General features: G+C 50.8%; 1 protein-coding gene across 1 annotated transcript; it reads right to left on the minus strand.

Moving 5' to 3' along the window:
- Positions 1 to 11,023: 11,023 nt before the first annotated feature.
- Positions 11,024 to 22,589, minus strand: BATF (basic leucine zipper ATF-like transcription factor). Its single transcript, XM_010120139.2, has 5 exons — positions 22,536 to 22,589; positions 21,418 to 21,582; positions 16,159 to 16,500; positions 14,287 to 14,391; positions 11,024 to 11,536 (listed from the first exon to the last, which is right to left on the minus strand). Exons 3-5 carry the CDS (start codon positions 16,222 to 16,224, stop codon positions 11,330 to 11,332), a joined length of 378 nt encoding a protein of 125 aa, XP_010118441.1. The 5' UTR covers positions 16,225 to 16,500; positions 21,418 to 21,582; positions 22,536 to 22,589; the 3' UTR covers positions 11,024 to 11,329.

Raw genomic sequence — 22,589 nt, forward strand, 5'->3', positions numbered from 1 at the left:
GCCCCGCTGTCTCCAGGCCCCGCCGAGCGGCCGCCCCGCCGTTAGCAAGGCCCGGTGCGGGAGAGGCGGCGGCCGTCAGTCCGGCAACCGGAGTGATGGGGAGGACGGGGGCTGCCCCACCGCTGTGGGCTGGGGGAGGCTGTGTGCGTCGGGCAGTGCCAGGGATGCCAGGGCGGAGGTTTGGAGGATGCACCGCTTTGGGGGTTCGTTGGCTTGGATTCTGATGGGGTTTTTTTCCAGGACATGGCACGCCACAAAGTGAAAACATCCAGTGAAGTCAAAATTAAAACATCTCAATGTGACTGAAGCAAAAGAGCCAAAAGTTTGTTTTCATTCTCATGGAGAATTTCAGTTAATGAGTCATGTCTTGTTTTCCCATTTCTTTAGCAGAACGCTGCGCTGACAGATTCCTGCCTGGAGATCACGTATGATCTACAGTTCATTTAATTAACATCATGTTATCTGAATTGCACAAACATTACTCAGCGTGAGCTTTAAAACACAGACTTGGTTGCATGCTAGTGTTGTTCAGCTCTCTTCCAGCATTAAACACAGGGCTCAAAGTTCACTTGGAAAAATGGGAGCGATGACCTTCCTTTACAATGTTGCACTCGTGAAACAAAGGCTTCGATCAGAGAATGAAAAAGAATTAAAAAAAAAAACCCACAAAACCAAAAACTTTGGACAAACTGTTTCAAGGAGAGCAGATGGTGGTTCCTGCTGCGTATCCTCACAGAGCTCACTTCTTGTCACCTGCCTGGGTTTCCTGCTCCTGGCACTCCAGAGGCCAGGAGGACAGCTGGAAAGAAGCCCAGCCAGTGCAGCCTTCCCTATGTGCTCGGCTGAAAGTGCCCTAGGGCAGAGCTGCAAACCTTCCTACTCTCCCCACCCTCAGCCCACAGCTTTGCCAGTGAACCTCCAGCCTCTCCTGGGATGCTCATTACCTGGGATGCTCGTGGTAAAACATAACCATAATGTATAAGCAAGAAAGGCAAATTCAGAAGGAAGAGCCGGAAAATAGGTTTTCAGTCCCATTCATTATCAGGTTAGGCACCCAAAGTTACTGCAAGCTCTGGACAGAGACAACAGAAAGAACAGAGAAATCTGTTCTAATAAATTTGTAATTTAAATGTATTAGGAATGCAATGAGTGGTAGCAGTGCAGAGGTGAAATGGAGCAAGAAAAGGACTCTCAGGGTCCAACAGATGCTTACTCTGAGAAGTCTGAGGATATAACAGTAAAATAGTACAGAAAATTAACTTTTAGGTTCATTGGATTTGAAAACATCTTTGCAAAATTCTCCACAGTATTATAAAGAAATCAAAGTTACCCAGAGATAATCACTATCGTTGAGTAAAGAGGAGTCAAAAAGCAAAGATCAAGAAAAGAAACAAATAGGCAATTTTTACCATGGCAAACTGAGTTTGCTCAGAGGAGCGTCATTTATTAACAATCCCAAAAGCAGAGCAAGGAGCAAAATTTGCAGGTGGTAAGATGTTATTTCAGTTAATCAAGACTAACTTCAATATGTCACCTGTGTGTTGTATTTAGATGCGTATGACGTCAGGACGGTAGCTTTAGCTATCTGTAACTGAAAGTGTTATCACAGTCCACGGCGTCTTTAATTTGTAAACTTGGATAAATGCAGAATAATGGAGTTATGTACTGTGTGGCAGTCTGCTGTAGCCAAAGGGCAGCAGAGAAGAAGACATCAGTGACTGACAGGGACTGAACATGGTGTTCAGGCTTAGGTCACAGAAAAAGAAAAAAAGCAGAAAGAGTATAAAGAAAAGGATAAGGAGCTGAGGAGACACTGTCATACATTAGGAAAACACTGAGAACAGTTCAAGTTCTTTACATGTGACTAGAAAAAGAGCGCACACATAGGAAAAACCTTTAGATATATGGAAGAGGAACAAGAAACACACGTTGGGCCCTTTGCCACTCATCAGCCCTACTCCAAACTAGAGTCAGAAACAGTCTGTCATCTTGAGTTGTGTTCTAGTCCCACCTTCAGGTCCTAAATTTCTGTCAAAAATCCTCAGTTTTACCCATCGCCAACAAAAAGTCCATAGCAAGCCAGAGCTTGCCAAGCAAGGAGCCGTTTGCTCGCACCAAATTGATGTCTTACTCCAATCAAAAAAGTCAAATGGTAAATCAAGGATGACTAAAACACAGATCCTGCTGAAAATAACAGCTGAAAGCAGATGGATGAAAGTAGTGCCCAGCCTCTGGTGCCTGCAGGCTGTCGAGTGAACATGAGCCAGGCAGGGAAGCAACCCTGGCTCCCCTAAAGCTGATTGAGTCAAGTATTTTTCACACCTATAGGCCCACACTTCCCAGAACTCCTCTCCTCTGATTTCAGAGCTGGTTTGTTTTGTTTCTGGCTCTGTGAACTGTTCAATCACCCCTTTATATAATTTGACAATTTCTGGACCAAAATAAAACCCCTGTGCTTTGCATTTCTTCCTTTCTCCATTGCCGCATCTGTTTCTACTCAGATGAGCCTCTTTCCCTTCTTGAAGCAAAATAGCAGCTGCTTTTGGATTTCCCTCATCAGAGCATCTTTATATAAAAACTTCTTAGCCATGAAAAATTATTTATATTTCAGGACAACCCCTTGAAGTGGATTTTAAAGCTAGAAGGAAATCTCCTTTACACAGAGATTGACACGAGTGCTAAAAAGGTGACAGCCAAAATTACCTCTAAAGGTTGGAAAGCGCTAAACCAGAGGCAGAAGCAGGGCACAAATTAAATGTAACGGAACAGACCATCAGATAGAGCCTAACATCTCTGTGTTCCCTGCTGATCTCAAGAAATCCAGTTTCTGACACTCCTGGAATATACTCTGCCTTTATGACCAATGAGCACATGCAATTCCTTTATGTTCTGTAAGGGCTGAAGAACCTAGGGATGATGCTGGCAATGATCATCCAGCTTTCCAATTTCTAGTGGATGGCAACAGGCCTCAATGACAAGCAACGCCATAATGAATGGGCGGTGAAAAGTTGCTTGGAAGGTGTGCAGAAGGTAAATGATTAGAAAATTATTGTGAAAAGAATAATTCCTTGATGCCTTTTCTCTCCCACACTAGATCAGAGGTCCAAGGAGTAGGTGGACAAACTCAGGGATCTAGTGGATCTTCCAGCCATGCAGTTCCTGCAGAAGATGGTTAGGCTCCCTTTACATGGGAAGTATCTAAGCTCACAGGATCACAAGATGTCCCTTGCTCTCACATGCAGAGCACTGTGATTTGTGCCTCTAAATCTCCTCATGGCACTTAGCAGGCCTAGCCAGTGCAGCTCTTAGGTGGCTCTATCACATTTTGACTGATAGGATTAAGGTCTAGAAGAGATGTCAGAAGATCTTCCAGTCTATCCCACAAAACCTTTCACAACAGACAGTGCAGGGAAGATTACAAGATCTTTGCTGGTGGCAGGAGAATGTTTTGTATTGTGTTCAACACCCAAACTGCTTTAGTGGAGGTCTTCAGAGGTTGGGTAGTTGTATCATTAGAGCAAATGGCCAGACTCAAATAACTGTCAGAACCACTCACTTCTTCTGGGTCACACCTGGATGCAATGCACAGCAGGAGACGCAGTGCACAGAGCGGGCTGTCAAGGGCTGCCCCATTGGAAAATGGCAGCGTTCTTCCCCTATAGCACAGGGATGGCTGCCAGCCTGTGCTGGCACCTATGGCTTTCAACATCCCAGGAGCCACCAGGAAGCAGGATCCAGCGTACAGCTGATAAATGCAGTGAATTCTTTATTACTGTAGGTTAGATACATGATTATTTTGATACCCTAAACCCTTATGAATCTTTCCTATTATATTTCCTGTGTAAAGATCTGGGAACGCATGCAGCGACAGGCAAGTACAGTTATAACAGTGCAGCATGCAGGCTCTGCAGCCTTCAACATTTTGCAAAAATTACCTTCCTCTACACAAAACATGATGCCATCTAGAGAAGACTGCAGTCCTCAGAACCACCAAAGCTGTGGAGGGCATAAATCTGAGCACCAAACCTATCCTCTTCAAAGTTTAAGGCCTTTCCAAAGCATAAGTCAAGGAAGGGAAATAATCATAGAATCATAGAATGGTTAGGGTTGGAAGGGACCTTCAAAGGTCATCTAGTCCAACCCCCCTGCAAGGAGCAGGGACATCCCCAACTAGATCAGGTTGCTCAGAGCCTCATCCAGCCTGGCCTTGAACATTTCCCGAGATGGGGCCTCCACCACCTTTCTGGGCAACCTGCTCCAGTGTTCTATAACTCGCATCGTAAAAAATTTTTTCCTAATTTCTAATCTAAATCTACCCCCCTCTATTTTAAAAACATTACCTCTCGTCCTATCGCAACAGGCCCTACTAAACAGCCTTTCCCCATCTTTCTTGTAGGCCCCCTTGAGGTACTGGAAGACCGCTATCAGGTCTCCCTGGAGCCTCCTCTTCTCCAGGCTGAACAGCCCCAACTGTCTCAGCCTGTCCTCATAAGAGAGGTGCTCCAGCCCTTTTATCATCTTTGTGGCCCTCCTCTGGACCTTCTCCAACTGGTCCATGTCCTTCTTGTGTTGGGGGCTCCAGTTTGCTCTCCTTCAGCACATCTCATCTGTAGCTCTCAGAGAACTTCACCGGGAATGCATCACCTACATCTATTTCACGGGGTACGTGGGGGCACAAAGAGTTAAGGTGATTTGCCTGTGACCCTGCCAGGTTGTTCCTGACTGCCAGTCCCACACCTTCCAACCTTGCCTGCAAGGGCTTGCCCAACAGCTGCTGGAACTACCAGCTCTCTACAGATCTAATCTCCCTGTTCAATGCCTGGTTTTAACACAGCAACAGCTTTAGTTTAACCCTGTCCAGTTCAGGTGTGTTGTTTGTATGGACGAATCATAGAGGTCTGAACTGCAAAGAGTACACGGGAGGGCATGGCTGAAATGCCAATATTCACAGCTGCCTTCTTGCAGCCAGAAAAGAGCATAAAAAGGAGCCTATGGCATGGAACAGCAGTAGCGCCCATGGTGCCTCAGATGTACCAGTGGTTGGTTAGCGCACACGCCTCAAGACACAGGGTGGTTAACGCTACCTCTTCATGGCCTTCTGCAAATAGATATCAACTTGCTCTGCCCCATGCTCTGATCTGGCCAGATGAGAACCAGCTCCAATCCAAAAGCTGTGTAACTGTGGTTAGCCTGCTGCACTGCTGGAGCATCTAAGGCCAGCTCTCAACCTTTGCTTGTGAAAGCTGTGGAAATACAGGTAGTTGTGAGGAGAGCTGTGCATAGGCTCTGTTTGCTCTGTCCTTGGAGCAAACCCACCTCGCTCCTCCGCTGTGCACCAGGCATGCACATGGGACATGAAGATCTCTTCACTCAGCTCAGAATAAAAGAAGTGAAAATAGAGCCAGCGAGACTTAAAATTCAGCCACAGTCTAGATTTACATCCCCAGTCCAGATCAGGGTCACAGATTAACCCCAAATACCAAAAGCTCAACGTATATAAGCCCTTCTTACTCAGCATCCTCCAGCCTCCATCTCAGTGAGTCATACCAGCTCATGCCAATGACACAAAAAAGGTTTTCATCTCCTAATGCTTGCAGCTGGCATTAATTAATAATTAAAGAACATACACGGCTCACTGCTGAACTCAGGCACGTTCCTCTTCTTCCTCCCATTTGCACTGCAGAAAAAAAAAACAAACCCAGGATAAGTCCTTGGGATCAGAGCACCACACCATCGCTGTTGTGAGAGGAGAAAAGTTGGTTGCATTTTAGGAAAGAACACAGAACTGGTGCAGGAGTTGGGAGGAACATGCGCTCTCTCTGCGTGGATGTCTCTGAAGCAGGAGGGCTCTCAGCAGCCAGTGTCTGCAACCTCAGCTGCAAGAAAAATTATGGTTTTAGTAGTAACCTTAACTCACTGGTTGTAACCCTGCCCCGGCAAGAAATGAATATACATTCCCTACTGCTTAGTTAGGTAGATTTTTTATTAACCTAAAAAACTTTATGTATACACATGTTGCTGCCTCACTGCTCAAATTCCCTGCAGATCATTAATCATCAAGGTGGCAACAATAGCACAGAGGAACCCAGAGAAAGTGAGCACAGTGCTGTTTGCCAGGAGAAAGTCTCACCGTTTCATGCCATGCGTTGCATTTTCTCTTCTCATCAGCTTTTGATTCATAAAAATACTTTGTCTCTTAGCAGTGATTCCTGATCTCCTTTGATCTCTGTGTGCTGATATATTAGCATACAGACAGTGTTTTTACACGACAAGCACTACTTTGGACACTATGATCACTGTAAGAGACAGAGAGAGGGTCTCTTTTGTGGGCTGCTGCTTTGTTTCAGTATGCAGGAGATTGTCCTCTTGCTGATGCAGGCTGGCAGCACTAACAAGTGACTTTTGAGACGCGGTTTGCAAAGCAAATGCATAAGTACTGTGGAGCCAAGTGGGCAACAGAGCTGCTTAGTCTGTCCTTTGCCAAACTGAAGATGTGCCTCTACTTCTCTTCTGACTCCATACTTACTGTGCATGGGTATTACCCCTTCCTTTGCCCCTCAAGAGAGAAAATTCACAGGTGAATCAATTTAGAGGGAGGGGATCATAGTGGTGACAGCTGGGATCCTCATCAAGCAGGAAGGGAATACCAGGCATGAAAGATTGCCTTGGGCTTTCCATCTAGGGAGATAACATTAAGCTTAAGTCAGCACCAAATGTCATATCTTTATTTATCTTACTATAGAAGCAGTCCTGAAATGCTGATAGGGAGAGCTTGTAAAGTGCTGAGCCTGTGCTTTTAGGGGGATGGACAGGGAGAAAATTACTACACCCTCCATATTTTGTGACTTGCTGTCCTTCTGCACAGAGTTGCCAGGATGCCTTGATCCATAGCAGGTACTGAGATTCAGTGAGGGCCATGGAAAATGTAACTCTCATGTCCCCCCCGTTCCCATCTCCACCCTCTGAGTATTTCAACAGATGTTTGCCTCTGTTTTATCTACAGAGAAGACAGCAGCCAGCAAGTAAATGTGGAGGCAACGGTCACTAAAGCTTGAAAAGCACCCACGGCAGCTGCCTCCTGGTGCCACCTTCCACCTGCCCTCGCTGCTCTCCCAGCCTCAAAGCACTGGGCTTTCGGCTGGCTTTGCCCACTATGGGTCCAGAGCAGAGCCCCCGGGACAAGGCTGCTGGAAAGAAATCCAGCCCAAGTGTTTCTACAAAGGCTTTCCTGGGTATCAAAACACTGAAATCCACCGTTCTCATCTCAGGTCTCAGTGGAAGGGATTATAGTTCATCAGGACTGCAGCCAGGTCTATGTTTATTTAAGCAAGTAGCTGTTACCCCTCCACCTGTGATGCTTCCCAGTGCTCTGACCCCACATCCAGCCCAGCACTGCCTGCGCACAGCTCTGCAACCCCCACGGGAGCTGGGGAAAGTGGAGGACACCAAGCCAAGCTCCTCGCACCCTTGCACAGCGATGCAAATGCACTGGGACCACAAAGCAGAACTGGCCCCTGGCCCAGGCGATGAGATCCTCGGCCGAGGGAGACCACAGCCCCGCGTTTCCACTTGGGCCTGACATCCCCTTTCAGGCAGCCTTACCCAACCCTTTGCCTTCGCACACATTAACCTCCCGGTTCTTTCCCCAGTCGCTGGCAGTAGCCATGCTGACCTCCAAGCCCGCTCTGCGCAGGGGAGCGCGCAGAGGAGGCTGCTGAGGAGCACGGTTGCAGGCCGGCATTGCTCAGCCTTTGCCCAGCAGAGGCCAGCACCAACGCAGCATTTCTGCCGGCGTCGCTGGCGGGGAAGAGCTGGCTCTCTACCCAGCCTTCATCTGCTCGAAAAGAGTCTCTCAGCCTCCTGTGAGCCCTCATCTCTTTCCTGCCTTGAGAGAGCTTTTCAGTGAGGGACTAGTGCAACAGAAGGCACTGACATCCTACTTGGGTAGGGACAAGGTGCTACAGGCCCAGCTGTCACCCAATTTCTCCACTTGTGTGCCCAGAAGCATCCCCTTCCCTTGGAGCAGCAAGCAGCAAGGTGCTCCTGGAGGTTGGGCATGGCCAGAGAATACTCACACAGCACTTCAGAAATGCCAGATGCCATGGAAATGAAGTTCAAAAGGAGGGAGTCCTCCACACCAGAGGACTTGGCTACTTAGAAATCAAAGCTAGTTGCTTGAGGAGCCTTGAGTAGAGGCCAAGGAGCCTGGGAAAGAGAAGCAAGAGACAGCACGGATGCAGAAGTGAAGGCATCTCCTCACATAGCCTGAACAAGCAGCTTTGTGCAGCTCTGCAAATAGCCTCAGGAAAAGATCTTTTTCTCAACAATTGGTTGAAAGGGACGGTGGCCCTGAAAGAATACGTTGTCCCTTGTTTCTTTGGTACTAGGGACGGTCTCCCAACAAAGAGAGATCGAATCAGAGACACTGAGAGGTCAAAAACCACTTGAACCATGCAGATCATCTTCTGTGATCAGGCTTTTGAGGGCAAGACTAGGGCAAAGAGAAGTCAGACTGGAAGATGCATCCCTGAGCACCAACATGCACCCCGTGTTTGGCCAAAACGGCTGAGCACAACACTGCTTGGAGGCCTTCCAGCTCACAGCCAGCCATGCAGAGGAAGGGCAATTTAACTGATGATGCCAAGACTATTGTTTAGGTTCTGGAGAGGATGTTGTTGCAAGCCTGTCTCCCAGTCTCACTACTTACCACTTATTTTCGTTCTGAGTTGCAGTCGTAAGTCTGAGACGTTACCAGTGAGCAGTCTAGCAATTCTGTGGGCTTTACACAGAACCCCACCCAGCCTGCAGGATCTCAGACTTCAACAGCTCTGCAACAAAAATATTGGCTTTGTGTCTGTGTAGGCACAGGTGACACATACACATCAGGGTAGGACCTTCTTCTTCATCTGCAGCTAAAACCAAGATTAGCATTTTATAACCTTGAGAAAAACCTTGCTCACAGCAAGGAAGGAGATTTCTCCTTGTTGTAGGTAAGACTGTTTTAAGTCAGTGCAAGCTTTGCTGGGGCTCTGTTGCATCCTCCAGTGACGAGCATGAGCCTGCGGCGCCCTGCACAGCAAACCCCAAGAGAAATAACAGTAGCTTTTTTCTCTAATTCTGTGTAACCCATGAAGCATGGAGCATCAGAGCCCTAAGGAACAGCAAGTGAAAAATCCAGGAGTGAATCCACCAGAAGCTGCAGGAGCAGCCACGGAGCCAGTAAAAACAAGCTCCTCTAGAGTTGCAGCCAGTTGTCTCTCCCAGACTTGAAGAGCCAAATCCCAGAGAAATCCAGTTTCAAAAGGGCCGTTGTAGCCTGAGTGGCTCAAAGCGTGGCCTGTGCGGGGGATCAGCAGCTCTGGCTGTTGTACCAACGGACGGAGTGAGGCCTACTGGTGTGAGATCTAATAGAGGGGAATGGTGTACGACACACTGAAATTCCTCCTGTTGCTTTTTTGTGAGCACGGTTAGAATCTTTTTGCTGCCTATAAATGTATTCTGCATGTCCTATCTGCAGAAACCCAGCTTCCCGCCAGGAATAACCACCATCCTCTCCTATGTGTGTGAGCATCTCCTCGGGGTGGGGGACAGAGCTGCACAGAGCAGGGCCAGCACAATGGCCCATTGCCTCAGCACTGCTTTTGTAGGGTGACGACACCCATGCCAATGTGCTGACACCAGGCAGCCCTGGCCATGGTGCTTCCCACACTGGCACAGAAGCTGGAGGCAGGAGGTTCAAAGCCTCTTAACAGGCCGTGGCAGGGGAAATCACGGTGCTGCCTGCGCCTCTCCTCAGGACAGCTTTGCCAAGGCACAGCCATGTTTGGTTATCATCCCACTAGTGCGAACCAGAGAGAGAAAATGGGCACAGCACTACACCTTACAGACTTCTCCCAACCACTCTTGAGAGCTATGATTATGAGCCAAAATCCGTTGGGAAATATGCTGCTTGTCTGTGCCTTTGCTATCTACAAATTGGGTCCGTTTAGCTCAGTTAAAAGCCTATGTCAGCAGCACGGCTTGTGGCAGCCTATGCTGAAAAAGATTGCAAGTGATGCTCCATGGAGATGGCAGCAGTCCTGAGCCAGCATTAGCACCAGGACCTGCACTGGCAGGTGGGCTTCAGCCTTGTGTATGGAGTGGGGCTGATAGGCGGACTGCTGGCTGCCGGGGTGTTAGGTGCAGAGACCGTCTGTACGGACTAGCTTGTGTTTCCACAAGATCTGACGCAGCAGAACTAACTTGCTCTTCACTACCTTTCAGGTTTCATCTGCATGAGGTAGTGCAGCAGCCTTTTGTGGAGCTGAGACTGGTGGGGAAGTGGAAAGAGCGAAGGCTGCAGCTACGTGCCTTATAGCAGGGTGCCTTGGAGCAAGGGTCCTGCTAGGTCCTGCTTCCCCCCTGTGTTCCAGCACAGCATCACCAGCCCCCTCGCGCTGTGATGCTCCTTCCCAGCTGCGCTGCTGGGCAAGCTGAAGGCTGACCAGCCCACCAAGACCTGCAAGTGAGGTGACACGATATGGCAGCGCACCTCCATCTGTGCAAGGGGAGCATGTGGAGCTCTAGCCATCGGCAGCAGGGAGCTGAAGGGGTCAGCAGGAAAGAGACCTGTGATGCTATGTGGCACGTCAGACTCATTAGCCAGGTCCAGCCCCACAGCAAGAAGGGACCCATCTCCACCAGTGACCCCATCACCCCACAAACCATTGCTCCCTGCTCCTGCCCAACCCCACTTCTAAATGTGGGGCTCCAGCTGCTAGCCCTGGATTAGACACCAGCACATGCAGGGCTGTTCCCTGGACTCCAGGCTCTCCCCTCCTGCTGCCTGTGTCCTCACTGTGTCATGCCAGCCCTTAGGAGTGGCTCATGTCCTATTTTGGAAACAAAGAGTTAAGCATTTTCAATCTTTATTTTACAAAAATAAACCAGTTTTGCCCTGGTACTCTGTGGCCCCCAACCTTCCCCTCCGCCCCTGCTCCCGTTCCTCTCCCTGCAGCTCTGGCTGTTGCTCACCACAGCCAGCTGCTCGCACAGAGGCTGCCAGTGCCCCACGCTCCTGCAAGTGTCCCCAAGCAAGCAGCAGGGAAGGGGGTTGGCGCCCTTTTGCAAATGCCTCCTCTTCCCACGATCCAAGCTGAAAACTGCCTGAAGACGCCTCTTAGTGGCTCTGCCATTTCTGCACAGGGAGCAAGTCTTAGGCAAGTCACTCAGAGTACACGCTTTGAGAAGGGCTGTCTGTCCTTCCTTCTCCCTTGGTTGGAAAAGCGAGCCCCACGAAGTTGCTTCTTGCCGTCAGTGGAGCCGGCAGGCTGCCATCCCACTGGCTGGCTCAGTGCTGGAAGCGTGGGGAGCTGATGTGGGGCTGGTGGAAGGAGTGTGTGGCGTAAAGCACTTCTGGAGGCGGCGGAGGGGATGTCAGGATGGAGCAGAGTGGTTCGTGGGAGCTCAGCATGGAGGCGAAGTGCTTCATCTCCTCCGTCAGCTGCTTGATCTCCCGGCGCAGGGCAGCGTTCTGCCTCTCCAGGTCTTCACTCTCCTAAGGAGACAAAACCACAGGGGCTTCCTCAGCGCAGGAGCCGCAGGGATGAGCTAGGGACAAGAGGGTTGTGGTCTCGCGCCTCTCTGCCCCACAGAGTTTCCAAAATGACATATTTCCGGTAAATTTGGCACAGAGCCGCGCCTGGGCAAACCCCCCTCCCCCAGCCGGCCGGGCCGAGTGCGGGTGTGATGCTGGAGGCCCCAGCCACACTCCCCAGCCCCAGCTTACGAGAAGTGACTGTGGTGTGCTCCCGCCCAGGCTTTCTCGCTCCCTCTCACGCACACACACGACGCCCGGCTGCTTCCCGGGGCCGCCCGGCCAGGGGGAAGGCGCGCTGAATAACCGCCGTCTTTAACCAGAAAACCACCTGCCACAGGAAACCTGTCATTGCCCTGGAAAGAAAAGACTCACTGCTTCCTGCTAGCAGCCGGGGAAACCAGCGGCATGGTGGGGAGGAGGGGGAGACGCTTGAGTCAGAAGAAAAGAGAAACCGAGGCCTCAGAAGAACTGAATTAATACTGTTATGAATGAGAATAACAACAAAGGTGTTAATATTATGCTCAGCCTTGTCTCCAGGATCCTGAGAGCATTGCACCCTTTGCTACATCTACTGCTGCCAAAGTGCAGCCAGCTCCAGGCTGGAGCACCCCAGGCACTGACCAACCATGGAGTCAGCAGCCTGGGCAGGACCAGAGGAGGGAGGCAGGATACAGCAGCAGGCTCTGCAAACTCAGCCGAGACAGCTAAAGCGGGACCCAGTGCACTGAGCCCTGGAAAGCTGCACCACCACCTCGCAGAGTAAACCTGTCCGCTGCCACACTGACTTCTGACAGTGCCTGCTCACCAAACACCGGTTGAAATGTATCCAGCAGTGAGAGCAGCTGTCACAGGAGAAGCTTGCACAGTAAATGAGCATCTCTCAGACCTGACTGAATGCTTTGGAAATCATGACTGACGTTGAACTCAGGAGCTGATGGGAATCACCCAGAGGCCGGGAGCCCCAGCCTCCCCATGACTCATTCCCCTCAAAACACAAGCTACAAAGCCCTGGGGCAGATGGAGCTGCTGGCTCCTTTCATACCACCATAGCTCAAGCAGAGCCATGCTCTTCTGAGCAGAACCTCATCAGAGAAGTCCCTGATTCAGAGCTGACCAAAGGCAAAGAGCACTCAGGGAATGAATCCAGGAGCAGCAGGGGGTCACTGTCTGCCAGGAATTGGAAAAACATTAGCAAAAATTCACCATCCATCCTCTACTTGCCTCCCTGCCTTTCTCCAGCTGCCTGCCAGGATCCTCTCTGTCTGCACAAAACTGGGCTTAGCCCCTCTGCTCCCATCGCCATGGGAAGACAGGGAGTACATCCCATCAAGGCTAGCTGAGCAGTAGTAATCTCATAAGCAAGTAGTTTGTCATCTGCTCTAAGAAGAGCAGCCCAATTCTTCTTGGTGCACAGCTAGGCAGGATTTTCCTGGGGGAGGATCAGAGCCCTTCTACACCTCTAGGATTACCTTGGAGAGATCACCGACCCCAAGGAAAGGGTGTCTCTTCATCCCTCTCAAGCACAGTCACCCAGAGCCATCACTGCTAACAGACGTAATGCAATCAGCCTAGAACCATGTCAGGTCTAGAAGGATCATCAGCTACTGAGAAAACAGTGAAATCTTGCCTTAAACCCAGCTCCAACCATGGACTGAAGACACTATGTAAGGAGGAAGGTTCAGGACTGACTCTCAAGAATTCTTCCCAAAAACAGGGATCTGAGGGAATATGAAGACCACTAAGTCAAAGGTTGTTGGTTTTTTTTTTTTAACAGAAGCTCAACTACCACTTTTCAACGGGCAGCCTAGCCCAGCAGGGGGATAAAGATGGTCTCTGCCCATTGCAGGCTGTGTGTTCTGCATCCTGCCCACCAGTGGCCCAAAACACATGGGACTGCACTTACCAACGTGCAAAATGCAAAGGAGCCCAGCCCTGTGTTCCAACACTGACCGCACACTCCTGCCCAAACACACACAGCCAGAAGTGACCATCTCCCCTGAAAAGCAGATGCCTAATCCTTCACGCTGGGAAGAGCTGAAGGGGTGCCCGCGGTGCCACAGGAGCAGAGAGGGACAGCAGGGTGACACCAAAGGAGGGAAAATCCATGTAAACAACAGGAAAAGCCTCCAGGTACTGTACAGTGTTCAGATGTAGAAAGGGATACAAGTGCTACCATGGAGACATTTTAAAATACTAGAAAATTATTAATATTTCTTTATCTACATCTCAGGGAACAGACCTGAAGAGACGGCCCATTCAGCTCCACTTTGCACTATCAGCCATAGGGATGAATAGAAAGCCCTGCCGCCTCAGAAAAGCATCCTTATACACTGTTGTTCCACTGCAAAAGTGATGGCCTGAAGCACAAACACGGGCAGAGCCAGTCCAGGTGCGCCTGCACTTTCAAAGAGCTTCTGATTGAACCAGTCAAAAAAGGTTAGGAGAGAAAATTGGTAACGTCAGACTGAGAGATAAAGGTGGATTCAAAACTAGCTGCAAAACTAAGCGCTTCAGTGGCAGTTGTCCTCTGCTGTGTTCTCTTGCTGTGAGCACTGACTCCTACATCCTGCCCTGGCCTCCCTTTTCCTGTCCTGCCTCGACTGAACGCCTCAACTGAACACCTCGGCTTCAAGTCCCCCGGCTAAAAGCACGCTGTCCCCCTTTGTGACACCTCAGTGCCAGGAACAAGGAAGGATGGGAGTGCTCACCAAGTGCAGCGTGTCTGCTTTCTGGGTCTGCCTCAGGCGGCTCTTCTGGGCAGCGATGCGATTCTTCTCCCTCCTCTGGACTTTCCTCATGTCATCAGAAGAGTCCTAGAGAAACACATGGCATGGAAATGACTGGGGAATCCCCTCCCTCGCCCTGCTCCTACCAGGCAAGAGGTGGGAAAGGGGACACAGCAGATAACATCACTGAAACACAGGACATGGGACACCATGCACCCTCAGCACCAGGATAAAGCCCTGCCCCAGGGATGTGTAATGCTTCTGGTGTCCCAGTTGCCAGGAGGGGCAAGTCCAATAGCCTCTGGCACCCTATATCCTGCAACCACTCTCCCTTCACCAAGACACAGGCCTGGGATATGGCTTCAGAGACCAGGGTAAGGACCTCTCTCCGGAAGAGACACAATTTGAATTCCTTGTACAGAAAACCTTTCCCTTCCCCGTCTCTCTGTGGGGATTCGGCACTGGAGCCACTCCAGCTTCTTGGATAAACCATCCTTCCAGAGATTCAGCCTGTGTTTCCCTGTAAGTCCCACCCCCTCTCCATCACCCTTCTCCCTCAGGTTTTATTTGTTGCAGACCCTTCCAGTGCAATGTGGTCCCTGCTTTATTTAACTAGAAAGACTCAGAGCTTTTGGTTTTTCCGCAAACCTCCTTTGCTCCAGCACTTTGATCTCTGTGCTTGCTCTTTTCTGGAGCCCCTTGGTAGCAATGCCTGCAATCTGACTGCAACACTCCCAAGCCCATGGGCAGGGGAGAGCACAGGTCTCCAGGCTCCAGGTCACGAGCTTCATGCACCAACCGTTCTCTGCTGGTCCTACTGCCACCTTCTGACAGTTGAAACCACCACACAGACTCTTTCATCTTCTATTTTCATATTGCACTGCCTCTTTTGTGGACTCTGACATTCACACCACTGCTCCTCCACAGGACTACAAAACTCAGCCACAAAAATTATCTTCCCAGCCCATCAGTCTGTCCACATCCTCTCCCCCCTCCACCCCGCCCAAGATCTTTTCTTTTCTTTGAACTTAACCGTTTTATCCTTGACTTCAATACTCTACAAATGTCTCAGCTACAGCAGCTCCCATGTCTTGCACCAAGTCCAGTCCCTATCCTTTGGCAACCCCTGTGCTTCTCTGCCAGGGTGCCTGGTTGCAAGCCCAAAATTGTCTGTCCTGATCATCCCCAAGATTTCTGAGTAAAGTCTCAGGTACTTGCCGTTGCTGCCAGTCCTAGAGAAACGGCAAATGACAGATACAATAAAGCTCAAACAGAGAAGGCAGTGGAAATACCTCAGACTTGTATCAGTATCTGCCAGCAAAAGACCTACCATTAAGGTACTCTGTGCAACAAAACCAAAATCCCTCTGTCAGGAATTACGGAGATAAAAAACCTCTGAGGCTGAACAGAAAAGGAAGCAGACCCAAAGTGGCAGGGCTTTTCTGGGTCCTGAGTGTTGTCCACGGCAGGGGGAAGCAGGCAGGCTGCTCCTGAGCCGTCCTGGTCCACAGCGAGGAGGTGCGTGCTCCGACTCTCGCCCCGAAGCTTCCTGCCTGCTCAGCGTGTATGACAGTGCCCACCTTGCCCGGGGCTCCTGGACCCCAGTTTGCCCTGGCATAGCCCCAGGTAGCTGGGCCTCCTCTCTCCACCTGTACCCAGCTCGGTGGCTGGGGCTCCTGCCAGGGCTCTCGGCTCAGCCTCGCATCCCTCTCCCCACAGCCGTTCCTAGAAAGCCCCACCATACTGCGCTGTGAAAATGCCAGCCGTGGGTGCCACCCTTCCTCCTTGCCCACCCATGGCCCACCCTGAAGGACTCTCCAGCCAGGGAGAGCTGGGGAAGGGTCTCTGCTTTACCTGCTTGCTGGGAGGGGGAGACTGGCTGAAGCTGCTGGAGTCGCTGCTGTCGGAGCTGTGGGGCATGGCTCCAGTCTCTGGCTCCCAGGGCCTCCTCAGCTTCCTCTGTGCTCTTGGTGTGCTTGCCTTCTGTCTAGCTCCCCTGCCCTCCTGTGTCTCCCCTGAGATGGCCCTTGGCTTCCTGGCTCTGGCCCGTCCCGGAGGCACGCTGTTCTCCTGCCCCGTGCTCTTCCACTTTCTCTGCCTCTCCTCTCAGAGCCTCTGCACCTTCCCTTTAGGTCTCAGCCTCCTGTGGTTTCTCAGAACCTCGGGGATGTAAGCTGAAAGTCACGTGGCCGGAAACTTTAAGGCGAAGAAGAAAAGTTACAGAAGAAGAAAAAAGAAAAAAAAAAAAAAAGAAGAAGAAGAAAAAAAAAAGCACATCTGGGAAAAATGAGCTTCAAAATAGCCTGAAAAACCCCCGAAAAACACCTTCAGGCAGTTGAAAAACAGCAAGATGGGTTTTCTCTGAGACAAACAGCAGAGGTGGAAAGGAAGAAAAGCCCCTGCTCAGGCTGTGAAACTTAGACCCTCAAAGGAGGCCAGTGCGGAGGAGGTGCTGCCAGGAGCCCCAGAAATTCCAGGGGCACCGCGTGCCGTGCCAGCCCTGCGCGGGCAGGAGGTCCGTCCAGTCCCAGGCAGTCTCCACCACCCCAGCCCAGGCGGGGAAATTCCCAGGCAGCCACCCACCCCTTCACCGCCCCCAACACCATTGACGCGGGTCCCGGGGAGGGGACGGGTACCCTCAGCAGGTGCCACGTAAACACTGTTTGTGCAGATGGCTCACGTGTACAATGAAGTCCCACCAAAACAGAAAGGCTCGGGATCATACAAAATTTGGACTGGGTTTGGTAGGACTGGTATTTTCTGTAAGGCAAAGCATTTTAGCACTTTAAAACATTCATTAATCCCTCACCACCGGCCCGTAAGGAGAATATCACCCTGGCACACAAATTAAAGTGCTGTGAACATAATGGTCTATGGACCCAGAAGCTGAACCTGAGACCTAATGCTCACTCCGTGCCATGGTATGAGCTTGGCTACACCCCAAGGGATGTGAAACTGTCAGGCAGGGGTCCTGACTCCCTGCCTGCACCTCTGTAGCCCCCTGTCACCACAGCTGGCAGTAGAAGACTATGGGTAGACGGGAGCATTATGGCACATTGGAGGTCGTTTCCTTGCTATTCTCACTCTGCCAGCACTCAATTTGGGCATGGCCCACGCAGAGAGGAGCAAAGAGAAGCTGCGTTGCATCCCCTGGTTTTTCCCCTGGTCCATGCTGCCAGCCTCAGCAGACTGAAGACGTGCAAGCAGTCCCTGGGACAGCAGTGCTTCAGGAGTGCCCTCAGGGTACCCCATGCTAGCGGCCCTGGAGGTGACAGTGCAGGAGCAGGGAGTGCCAAAGCAAGAGCCATTTGCTTTCTGATCTGCTCATGTTGCCAGAGCCAGCGGGATGAACCAGGGCCACGCGCCAGCAGGCTCTCCAGCCACGGACAGGAGCACACATCTTCGCAGCGGCTAAGTTCTTGCATGTGCCGTGAGGAAATAGGCATGAACTCATCCACAGTAACCCACTCCTGCAGAAAATAGCAACTGGTTTTCATTGCATATTGGTGTTTTGGTTGAGTTTCTCCTGCCTCAAGCAGGAGCAATGAGCAAGTCTCAGCAGCAGGGTGTCAGCAAGGGCACTTGAGATGCAGTAGTCGTTAGGATGAAAGTATTGGCAGCTTTGGGTTTGCAGCCTTACAGCAGCACAGAAAGCACACACGCACGCGAGCACACGCTGGGAGCACAGTGCAGACTTGTGTGGGCATTGCTGGTATTTCTTCCCAGCCCTGCCGCTCATGGAGCCAACACAGGGCCAAACGTGGCCAAAAGCAAGAACTGCGTGGGGCTGGCTACGGGCTGGGCGGCTCGGGGAAATCACTTGGCCTAGCTCCAGTAGCAAAACTGCTCCGTTTTAGCCCATTTCCCTCTTTAGAAACATCCTGTGGCACTGGTGTGCTACCCTTGGCCCTATTATCTGAACATTACACAGAGTGTATTCTTTCTCCTGGTGTGCAGTAGGGAAGTGCTAGGATCCTCCACACTTTTGAACGTGGCTGTGAGGGTTTGCTTGCTCGGCATGAGCCACCCTGAGGGACCTCATCTCCTGGTAGTGCAGCCCCTCTGTAGCAGGCAGGGCTCCTCTGGCACGGCCGGCTCTGGGGATGGAGTAGCCGAAGGCACTGGTGAGACGCGGGGCATTGAGTTCAGGACTCCCAAGGCACCAGCTAGCAGCACAACCATTGAAGCATCCATTCACTCGCTGCATCACTACACTTCCTCTGAACTCTGCAACCTTGTGCAGCACTTCCTTTCTAGGAAGCACGCCACTGGATTCCCCCTCTTCCGAGGAAACCTACATTCCTCTGCCAGCGAGCAGGTCTCAGAGACTGCATGGCCCACCCTGCTGTACAGGCTGCTGCTGCTGCTGCTGCTCAGGGCAAGATGGAGGGAGATGCTTCCTCTGGGAGAAAGATCCTTGTTCCATTATTGGGCAAATAAGCTGAATTCCCTCCTTTTGTATCTAGCAAGGTTGGCGGCTGAAGAGAGGGGATTGGGAAGGTGGTGGGTGTGTTGGCGGGAGGTGGTGCAGGGAAGCTGGGTGTCCTGGCTGGAGATGGACAGTGAGTGCAAAACTGGCCAGAACGTGGCTATGGCAAAGGTTATTCTTTGATCCACAGGACAGTTTTGAGCTGCACCCTGGTTTGCCCAGAGCTGGGCTTTTATCTCCATCTCCACTGATGGAGAAATCTCAGGAGACAGCGACATTGCGGGAGAGGGTTTGGACACTTGGGCTTGTTGAGGGGGAGTGAGAGAGCATCCCTCTTCCCTCCTTGGCCAAACACACTCCTTGCCCGCAAGCTGGCTATGATGCCAATGAATTCCTGCCACTTACGAGCACTGTGAATGTGGAGTGTGCTGTGGATGAGACAACGTCTCCTGGTGGGAAGGTGGGCAGAGCCTTCACAGTGCTCCACAGGGATGGGCAGGACCTGTGTTGCCCCATGCTGTTCCTCCAGAGAAAGCTGTGATCCCCTGACCCAGAGCAGCAGAAACCACCAGTGTGGCCCCACCAGCATCTGCTCACGGCTCTCCGGGTGCTGCAGGCACAACACAGGAAGCTGATATCCTGCTGTCCCTGCTCAGGCTTTCCCTCTCCACTGCTATCAGGGGGAGCCTCAGGATCCAGCCTCCTAACCTCTGTGCTTGATTTAGGTGACTAAATTTACACCGTGAATAAGGTCCCCTGATTTTCTCTCTGGGATCATTTAGGTTTCTTGATCTTAATCACAGTAGCTGTGAAATCGCTGTCAGTGGCACTGGAGGTACTCACAAGGGCTAGGTTACTGCCATACCGGCAGCTTGATGGAGCAGGTTTTTAACCTTCCAGAAGTTTTTAAGGGAAGGATGGGGCCATCCAGTTCTTCATTTGTCCCTCCTGAATAACAGCAGGCACTGCTGAAAGGAGCTCTGTTCTGTCCGTGACAGAGTGGCCACGGGGACTCTGGAGGCTGGGCTTAGTGTGATCTCGACTGCCAGAGAAATGGTTTGAAAGCAGCAAGATGCAGTTCAGCAAGAACAAATGCAAATGTAAAGCAAAGCGAGATGTAGGTAGAAGAACTGGGAAATAACCGACTGGGCAGCAAAATGGCAGGGAAAAATCTGGGGGTTGCAAAGCGTCATAAGCTGAAGCTCCGCCAGCGACGCGGAGGTGTTGGAAGGGGGCCGGGACGGGCCTGGGGTGCTGGGTGCAGGGCAGAGGAGATGACTGCCCCGCGCTGCCTGTGCAGGGCCAGGGCCCATTCAGAGCCCCAGCTCCAGAAGTGGAAAAGTCCAGAAGAAAACAATACAAAGGATAAATACACAGAAATCTTGGGAGTGAAGAAGTTGGGTCCATTTAGCCTAGAAAACAGAAGTCTTGAGGGCGAGAAGTGGGTGGGGAGGAAGGAGCAGTCTTTGATATGTTGTAATGGAAAGAGTGGTCAGCAGTCTTCTGTGCAGCCAGCGCAGGTTAGAAGCACCAGGCTCCATCTGCAGCAGGAAAGGTTCAGGTCTGAGGTTCGAAGCAAGACGAGGTCAGGAAGATCTTGGGATGGACAGTTCAGGAAAGTTATTCAAGCTTCTTCATATGAAGTGGGTGGGAACAAATCTCTGTCAGAAAGGGTCCAGGCTGAATCCTGTGTCTGTAGGATCGGTTAGAGTTATGTTCCCAGGGCTTAAATAAGGAAAGTTTTGGGTTTTTTTTTTAAAAAAAAGCTATTAAGATGGGCTCCTCAGAGCCCAGAGAGCACACGGGGCATTTCTCAGCCTTACCTGCAGCGAGTCCCTTTGCCTCCAAAGCCTAGAAAGGTCCCTACATCCTACCTGTGCAAACAGCTTCCTCAGCTGTTTAGAGTTTCTTTCTAAACCTGCTGCTCCATCCCTCTCACCTGCTGCAGGCGTAGGCCAGCAATGTTCAAAACTGCGTCTTACTCCATCCATCTCACACCTCTTGTTTGCATGACCATTCAGTGCATAGTGCTATTTAAAAATCCAGCCTAGAGCAACCACCAACCACAGCCTCCTGTAAACCACCAAGGTTGTTTCTGCTTCGCATGTAGCATTTTATGCAAATAATTTCTTACAATATTTGGACAATTGCAACAATTTGCTTATTGTTCCTCACATGAGTTTGAAGACTTTTGTGTGGGATTCTGTGCTGATAAGAGATAAGTGAATGGTGGTGGTGAACAAAGTCCCTGCTCTCTACCAGACAAGTTTCTGCCGTGTGCCATTCTGTCAGTATGTGTTGGTCCTGCCTGCGACATGGGCAGCTTCCCCAGCTGGCAGGATGGCTTCTTTCCATCACCAGGGCTATTTCGTCTCAGCTGAGCTGAGTGTGTGAGCCAGGTTGTGGCAGGAGAGCTCAAGCACAGTCCCACCAAATTCATCCCATCTAGTAGAGAGCAAATGCCCATCACACAAACACTTCCACTCCTTACTGGGTGCAACCTGCCAGTGTACAGGAAGCAGGTACTTTACCCCCTGAATGTCTGATAAATGACAAGGGCTGTATGGAAATCTCAGAATTAGCTCCCTTGATCACGCTGCATTTACACCCTTGTGCCGTGTAACATGCTGTGCTCTATAACCGTGTGACCCACAAAGGTTTCTTCCCTGGAATGGCTGCATTACCTTCATCGCTGTCCTGTGGTCACAGCCTGTGCTGACATCCTGCTTTTCCATCTCTTCATGGACTCTTTCTAGTGCTCATCGCTTCAGAGCTGTGTGAGTGCTTCAGGGCTCTTAACGAAGCTGTTTTCTCAGCCACCTTTTTAGGTGCAGTGTGTGGAGTTATCCCTATTTAACAGATGCAAAACAAAAGACAAAGAGAGATTTAGGTCATAAGTACTCATTAATTCTGGGCACACAGTTTGAACCAACTAGGATCTAATTCTTCAGTGTTTTGGCTCTATATAGCACTTTATTTCACCAAACCCCAGCTCCTGATGTCCGTGACTGCAGCTGCAAACTTTTAGCACTTCTGTAAATCAGCCCCAGCTAATGAGGAAGATGTGGCTGCTCCCGTGAAAGCTCTTGCTTATGCAGCTCACAGACCCACAGAGTAACTTCGAGGCAGGGGCAAACACAAACTCAGCACTCCAGGGCGGCACCAAGTGTCTACCCAAGAGACCCTCCTTATTTTATGCAGTCCCTTACTTCACCGACTGGATAGGAGTTTCCCAGCCCTGCTAAGAAAGGAGCTGACCAGTTCATCATTCCCCCTGGCTGAGGTCCAGCCTGGGTGCTGAAGAGGTGGCAATCCAGGGCAAAGTGCAGAAGATGATCATATAGGGGTTGGACTAGATGATCTTTAAACGTCCCTTCCAACCCAAACCATTCTATGATACGCACAAGATAGCTGAGGCTAGGTTGCCCAGACAAACCCATTTCTGGCAATTTCTAGCTCTTCAGTACTTGGTTTTGCCACTTTTCTGGGTTTCTTGAATGTCATTAGCAATGCTTTTTATGCCTATGTTTTAAAAGAAGGAAACTATAGAAAGGAAACACCAAATGTGCTGGCTTTCCAGATATGGACATAGAGCTCCAGGTAGCTGGGGTCCGTCTGACCCCGCTGGAGGGGGAGAGCGGGCCTTGCTGGAGCCTCCCAGCTGAAGGGTTGGCAGGAGGTCAACCCTGACAGGGTCTGACCTCCAACACATATGGGACTTTCAGTCTCAAGACACAGATAATTAGACTTCACCTCAGGCTATTGAAGGGACAAACCACGGACTCCTTCTCCTGTCCTGTACCTATCGACTGGTTGGGTGATTAGTTGAGCAACCTGTCATCTGCTCCTGGCAAGG

Source organism: Chlamydotis macqueenii, chromosome 5 (genome assembly GCF_036417535.1).
Source record: "Chlamydotis macqueenii isolate bChlMac1 chromosome 5, bChlMac1.mat, whole genome shotgun sequence".
NCBI classification, from domain to species: domain Eukaryota; kingdom Metazoa; phylum Chordata; class Aves; order Otidiformes; family Otididae; genus Chlamydotis; species Chlamydotis macqueenii.

Bases quoted from the DNA above. Each gene is read 5' to 3' on its own strand.
- BATF (XM_010120139.2), bottom strand. From the start codon at position 16,224: ATGCCCCACAGCTCCGACAGCAGCGACTCCAGCAGCTTCAGCCAGTCT. The intron at 14,392-16,158 runs GTAAAGCAGAGA...GTGTTTCTCTAG, and splicing joins CTCCCCCTCCCAGCAAGCAG to GACTCTTCTGATGACATGAG. The intron at 11,537-14,286 runs GTGAGCACTCCC...TTGTCTCCTTAG, and splicing joins AAGCAGACACGCTGCACTTG to GAGAGTGAAGACCTGGAGAG.